The sequence below is a fragment of the Arachis ipaensis genome, chromosome B01 (assembly GCF_000816755.2).
Source record: "Arachis ipaensis cultivar K30076 chromosome B01, Araip1.1, whole genome shotgun sequence".
Classification (NCBI taxonomy): Eukaryota; Viridiplantae; Streptophyta; class Magnoliopsida; order Fabales; family Fabaceae; genus Arachis; species Arachis ipaensis.
In genome coordinates this window covers 51,774,996-51,782,230 of record NC_029785.2, presented here as the reverse complement: position 1 = coordinate 51,782,230, position 7,235 = coordinate 51,774,996, and the positions used below count along the sequence as shown (strand labels likewise).

The 7,235-nt window shown below is 39.2% G+C and overlaps 1 protein-coding gene and 1 long non-coding RNA gene across 3 annotated transcripts in view; both read right to left on the bottom strand.

The window, feature by feature from the left end:
- The window catches only part of LOC107630388 (ATP-dependent Clp protease ATP-binding subunit CLPT2, chloroplastic), a 4,655-nt gene extending 1,410 nt beyond the window's left edge, over nt 1–3,245 (bottom strand). The window contains exons 1-4 of one of the 2 annotated variants that reach the window (XM_016333505.2): nt 2,858–3,245; nt 2,741–2,779; nt 2,545–2,654; nt 1,464–1,643 (exon numbers count right to left, since the gene is read on the bottom strand). In XM_016333505.2, the coding sequence (XP_016188991.1) occupies nt 1,464–1,643; nt 2,545–2,654; nt 2,741–2,779; nt 2,858–3,123 (595 nt within the window). In that variant the 5' untranslated portion in view covers nt 3,124–3,245. Of the gene's footprint in view, nt 1–1,463; nt 1,644–2,544; nt 2,658–2,740; nt 2,780–2,857 lie in introns of both variants that reach the window. The other variant, XM_016333497.2, reaches the window with a different exon arrangement.
- Nucleotides 59–1,123, bottom strand: LOC110271149. The gene is made up of 2 exons (XR_002361414.1): nt 769–1,123; nt 59–599 (listed from the first exon to the last, which is right to left on the bottom strand). It is a non-coding gene; the product is annotated as an uncharacterized LOC110271149 (long non-coding RNA).

Sequence of the window (7,235 nt, the reverse complement as noted above, 5' to 3'; positions counted from 1 at the left end):
GAGAGAGAGAGAGAGAGAGAGAGAGAGAGAGAGAGAGAGAGAGAAACAAAACAAACTATCAAACTAAATAAAATTTAAACCTCAATCAACTTAAATTTCAAATACAAAACTAGGAATGCATAAATTATATGGAAAAACAACCATTTGTACCAATGAACTTTACGAACGCTAACAAAAATACCCATTAAAGAAGGAAAATAACGTTGTATCCATCAAAGATGGATTCCGTACGACAAAAGTACCCAAATCCTAAATTCATGTTGACTTTTTAATAAAATTCCAGAATTAGCCCCACCATTATCTTCAACATCAACTCCCAACCATCTCTTCTTTCCCACTCAAACTTTCACATCCCTCCATTACCACCACCTTAACCACCTTTTTTCTCTGCTACTCCACCACCGCTACCATGACGGCATTTCCATCTTCATGAACCCATCTCCAAGAAACTTGATCACCGACACAACCTCTCCAACCGGATCCCTCCCCCTTTCTCTCCCCCTCTTCCCCAAACCCCGCGTCATCTTCGTCACGGTCAACGCCACACACCTCCATTGCCGTTGTGGTTATCGGAGTCATTCTCTGACTTGACAAGTATCCTAACATATATATGATTGGAGATTTCTGAGAGAATTTGAACAATGAATACACTCAATTGGTTCAATTTGGGTATAGATAAAAACAAATAAATTATTAGTTACAGGAGATTTGTTCAACTTCATTAATTATATAATAAATTTGTAATTTGTACTGTTGTAAATATAGGACCTTTCTCCATGGAGTCCATGAGCTTGAAGTGGACCTAGGAGGAGTTGAATCGCACCACAGGCAGGGACCTTGCGTGCTGGATCTCGGTTCAGTCTCGCTTCCGGAGCTTCTCCTTCTTGTGGCGGCATTAGACGGGGTCTTGGCCGGAGAGGCATTGCGGCATCGCTGTGCATCGGCGCTGCTGGAGCTTGAATCTGGTGGCTCTAAACTCTGAACTTGCCACTGTGCCAAGGTATAGGTGATCTGTGCATGGGCTTGAGGCAGCGCTGGGGCCGCCGCGGAGTTTGGGTGGCTGCAGTTGAAGGTGGTAGCGTTGCGTGGGAACAGATGGATTGCCTAGTTGCCTTTTTGTCGTCTTTGTCATCGTCAGCGTGGAAAGATGGCGGCAGTGGTGGTTAGTGGAGTAGTAGAGAATAGAGGGTGGTTAAGGTAGTGGCAATGGAGGTGTTTGAGATTTGGGAAAGAAGAGAGGAGGGGTTAAAGATAAAGGATGGGGTAATTCTGGAATTTTATTAGAAAGTCAACATAAATTTAGAATTTGAGTACTTTGTTGTACGGAATCCATCTTTGACGGATACAACGTTAGTTCTTTAATGTGTATTTTTGTCAGCGTTCGTAAAGTTTATAGGTACAAATGGTTGTTTTTCCAAATTATATTTAAAATAACAACGGATAAGAAAAGGGTGAGAACTAACCAGATTTTAGTTTTTCATCAACCGCCCAATCAAGGGCCCTCTGGGCTTCTTCAGTTAATGGAGGATGCTCAGGGCTGAAGAAAAACCTATCAGCTTTCCCGAGCAACTTCACAGTTTCATCACGCACCTTAAAAAGTGTAATCCCATTCGCTCGCAAAAATTTAGCAGCTACATTAGTTCCTACAGCCCGGAGAAAGATCTGTCACTTTGGCATCTAAACATAAAATTGAAAGACATAGTAACATTGCAAGGGATGCAAATAACTAGAATACACTGAAACATAAGAAATGCCATAAAGGCATAAACACAAGAGAATGTATGTTGTGGGGTGCATCTATAAATGAGTGCCTTTAGATGGGACGTACATTGCAACTTGCAACAGTGGGATTTTCCAGCTCAAATGAAGACACTCAGACAGATAAAGTATCTTTGATCCCTTGAATTTGTTTGGGGAGGGAATTAACTCCATAAGTGTTTTGAATACAAACTAAGTAGATGACTTTCCAACTATAGTTGTCAGATAAGATTCTAATTCTATCAAAGAGAACAGGCAGTGAAAAAAGTGAGAAAGGAGGAAAATAGAAGCACAAGAAATTAGATGGCTAAATGGTAAAATAAATTGAAAATTAAATTATAGAACCTGACTGATATTCATAATATCTGTGTAAAGTCCTCACATGTGAAACTATTAAATGCTCTTACACTACTTCCACCTAATAGCTGACATGATTAGCACAATTTAATCAATACTCTCCTATTTCAGGACTAACATGACTAAACCAAGCTGTTATCCAAAATTTCAAGGCCCTGCACATTTATCTATCTCAATTTTCATCTAGTGGAGGAATAACGTTGTATCCCAAAACGATACCCTAAACCAAGAATCATTTTAAATTGCAGCTGCAGTCACAGGTGCAGTTCTCTTATGATATGAAAAATTGTACCAAATGCAGCTGCAACTGCCGCTGTGCAATATTGTGGCAGCGATTATGGTAACAAGCCCTTGAATGCAGCAGAAGATAAGCAAATATTATGAGGAATCAAAAAAGGGAAATTGGAGAGAAGGATATGATATTATTACCTTCAATGAGAATTCCCATTATAAGGGCTTCGGTCCCCGTAGTGGGATACTTCAATTTCCTAGCCTCCAACTCTCCCATCGCGAATGACTTTATACCCTTCCCAGACCATCTCCTCTCATCAAAACACAACCAACCAAACAATGCCAATCAAAATAAATATAAAAATAATAGTGGCTTATATTTGGAGATACTCACTTGGGAACGTTGTCAACCGAAGAAACTCTCTCTGGATTTCTGCACAACAAATCTGAACAACTCGATAACTTGGAGAATTGGGGAGAACCGAAGAGAAGAAAGAGAGAAAGGGCTTACGCGGTGGGGAGGCTGAAGGAGATGGCGGTGGAAGCGAGAGGGTGGCGCCGGCGGTTGGTGTTGCAACAAGACACGAATTGAGGTGTTAGGGTGCAAGGCTGAACGCAGAATACCTTGGCGCCGAGAAACGAGCCCTTGAGTGGTCTCGGCGTAATCGCCTGAGCTGAAAGTTCCCCGTAATGGAGTTTATTCTGACGTGGCAGATTGGTTGCCAGAACTTTCGAGAAGGAGTGTGCAGTAGCATTAGCAGCAGCAGCAGCCGCCATTTCTTCTGTTTCAGTTGCTGCGAACACTCACCTTGATGATAGATAGAAAGTTGAATTCTTTTCTGTTTTCTTTTTGGCAGTTGAAAATAGAAACACAAACCCCCATACCGCGTCGTATATAGAAACATCAACTCAGACAGTCAAACCTCACCCTTTCTTCTAATATTTTTGGAGACTTCTTGTGTATGAAAATTGGGCTAAAATAATATGGGCCTAAAGATAGAATGGCACAGGGGCCCGTGAGTTTCCCGAATCGTTCGTGACATACCCAGTGCACTTTTGACCAAAAAAAAAAAAAATACCCAGTGCACTCAAAGTGCTACTGCTATCGATATATGACGTTACAGCATGTCAAAAAAAAACTATGATGTTACAAAATCCCTAATCTCTCAATTACCAACAGAAAAAAGACTCAACCTAAAACATTAATGTCAACAATAAAAAGTCCAACATACAGTGAAAGAAATAGACCAAAAAAAATAAAAAATAAAAACTAAAGTGAAAGATATTCACGTCAATGGAATTCTGGAAATAAATAAACATGTTTCTAACCAATTTAGGTGGGTTAAGCGGTCACCTCATTTGTCTGCTTAAGTAAGTATTAGGAGTTCGAATCCCGCCTTGTGCATGCAGCAACTCATTAATCAGCGGCAAACCCTTAAATGGAGCTCAGAACCGCGATAAATTAATTCTTGACCTATCAGATTGGGAGATACCGTAGGTAACCAAATAAATAAATAAACATGTTTCTTGGCTTACATCCCGTTTGTTAATTCCAAAAATAAAAGACTAAACATGTTTCAATTTGGTACCTACGACCAAAAATAAGGAATCGTCTATGGTAAGGAAAGTAATGTGGTCCAATAAGGACCCTGTGAGAATATGCAAAATTGAGAGAAACTTCGTATAGGAGAATCTACCGCAATAACTTTTTATATTTGCAATTCATACTAATCGAATTAGATAAATGAGCGATGAGCTTGCTGTTCTTAGTTGTAAATGACGTTGGATCAATGGTGTCTTAGTTGGGCTCGCATTCGAAAATTGGATTGCGCTGAGGTTAATTGGGTGTGATATGATTGGGAAAGATCAATATGATTGGGTGTGTATTGGTACAAAAAACGGACTTTTTCGACTATTTGTAATTTCGACCATCGAGGCAGTATTTGGACTGCAGGTCAGGAACTGGGCAAGTAGGAGTCGATGGGAGGAGTTACAAAAAATGTCGAACTAGAAGGAAATTGGCTACCTCCGTCGAAGTATCAAAAGCTTAAACTAGCCTTTAAGCCGAAAATGGGAACATGAGAGCGAAAATTGAGGAACAAGTTATTACTTAGGGACCAGGGAATACGTAGTTGTCAAAACTTGGAGATAAAGGTTCTTCATGGTCAAGGCAAGGTCGTGGCTGAGAAAAAGGAGGAAGCGGGATCATGGACGACATGCTCCAAGGTCAGTTAAATTCACGGTCTATAAATAATAGAAATGCAGAATAAGCTCAGGATTCACTCAAGGATACTAGATCATCACCTAAACTCATAAAATTCCCAGTCTCTGCTAGCAATGGAAGAGTATGGATTGCAAGTGCATACGAGTGTCAGAAGTCAATCTTTAATTTGTTTTCTTTTGCTTTTTGTTGCATTCGTTGTTTTTTGCTTTATTTTATTATCATTTTTTTTAATTAACTTTTTACACTTTCATCTTCTTGTTTATGTTACTCCTTTGACGTTTGTCATAAGTTTACCATTAGTAATATCAAGATAAATTGCCTCAACACCAATTAAGTAATTCCCAGGTCGATCTCACTCTTTTTCAGAGGAATCGTATTTGCTCCCTTCTACTTGAGATCTTGACACAAGCTCGTTTCGACATCACCTGTCAAAGTCGACCAAAAAATGAGTGAAACAAATTGGCACGCCCGGTGGGACCCTGGGTTAAATTCGTGTTGAGTGGTGTGCGATTATGCAGTGGTAGATTAATTATGACAGATAGAGCTTCGACGTCGATGGGTACGTCAAATAGTGATAGTGGAAATTCCACTAAAGGTCCTGAAATAGAGGCAGTCCATTCGACCAGTCTTGCTAGTCAACAGTCGACGGAGGACATTCCGACGGCCATTCCTGTCACATGGCCTCAATATGGATTACCTCCAAATTATTCACCACCTTTGGAAAATCCTAGTGTTATATATACTGGAGGTATGAATACTATAAGAAACAATCCTTCGTACACCCGATACCTCCTTCAGGTTATCTTCCGATGGGTACACACAGTCAATACTACCATTACATGGTAAATTATAATGCTTATCAACCATCAATAAATAACCCTTCATATATGTGATCTATACCTATGCCACAAACAAATCCAACAGTCACAAATGTCATTTTGACACAGGGTATAAGAACCCGAAGAGTGTCGATAGGAGGAACTCATAATTCAATATTTCCTGAAATGTCGAGGCAGATTCTGGTAGGGACATCTTCGCCTAATACAATCAAATCTTTGGTTGTATTTAGACAACAAATTAAGGATAGCCATCATGATTTAGTCAATATGTTGACACAACAAATGGCCACAGTATTAAATCCAATATTAGAAAATAACAATGCTCGAATAGAACAAGTTGCTCGACGTGTTGATGATACTACAGGAGAAATTAATCGACCACTAGCCCAACCTTTTGTGGGAATTCATGTTAATAACCCTCCTATCATGTTAAATAGGGTGGATGATCTGAATAGGGTATTGAATAAAGCTAGAGCAAATAATGCTACTCAAGCTTATGGTCAAAATATAACGTAGGCAATCGAGCAAATCTTGAATAGAGATGGATTGAACATTGGAGTAACTAATCAACTTTATTTCATATCTCCTTTCCCCAATTATATCCAGCAATTTGAGCTCCCGAGAGGGGTTAAAACTTTTAAATCGCTCACAAAGTTTGCAGGAGAAAGTAGAGAATCGACTATGGAGCATATTGCTTGTTATTCGGTCGAGATAGGTGAATTGGCTAATCATGAATATTTGAAAATGAGATATTTTTCCTCTTCCCTAATAACATACTGTTTCAAATCCTTGCAGAAAACTCACGATTTGAGATGCCAAACAAAATCAATAGCTAGGGTGTTCAAAGAAATGAGTGAAGAAAAGAAAAATATTGTGGAAGAAATGGGATTCGGTGCGCTGGCACATAGTCCAGAAATGAACATCTCTCACAAACTCTTGAGGGAATTGATTCATTACTATGATGCCTATCATGGATTGTTGGACACTCTCTATAGAAAAATATACATAACTCCTGGCAAGATAAGGGATGCGTTGGGCATAAGTTCTGGCGGTATTATACTTTCAAATATTTTTGTTATTTTTTAAGTTATTTCGGTTCATTCCTTGCTTTATTTTAGGTTCATTTCAATACAGAAAATGAAACTGAGCCTTTTTTACTGATTTGTTTATATTAAAATATTGTAGGAGATCGTTTTCTTGTAAAAGTTGAGTACAACAAACTGAGTGATGAACAGAAGGAGATAATTGACAGCTTCAAAGGTGCTACTTTGGCATCTTTGACAAAATCTATCATTGATATGAGTGTTGAAGAGGAGGAGAACTGGCTGAAATTCAAAAGGACTTTTGTCATCTTCGTCCACAATGCTTCTTGCTGCCGACAATAGTAAGCACGGTCTCCCCAATCCATAAGCCACTTGCCCTTCATGTGGACACCGACCAATGATGGGATTAGGCATCTCATATGCTGAGCTTCTTGAGGAAGGAGATCAAATCTTAGAGAGAAGGAAAGAAACTTTTCGTTGATGATTGCATCTTTGTTTTAATGTTAATATATTTTCATGAATCGAAGTTCCCTCGACCAGAAACAGATGACGCTCTTGGGCCACTGTGGGTGGCCTATTGGACACAGAGGAATCTGGTTAACCGGATTGCTTTGGAAACAACTGATGAAATGGTAAATATAAAAAATTTTTCCTTGAAATTTCGGTTTAGATGCTTCTAAAAATACTGTGCTAACTAAATAAGTTTATGTTTTAGGGACTTGTGAACAGAGCATAATTGAGGGGAGGAGAGAGAGAAGAAAAGAAGGTGGAAAAGAAAATAGT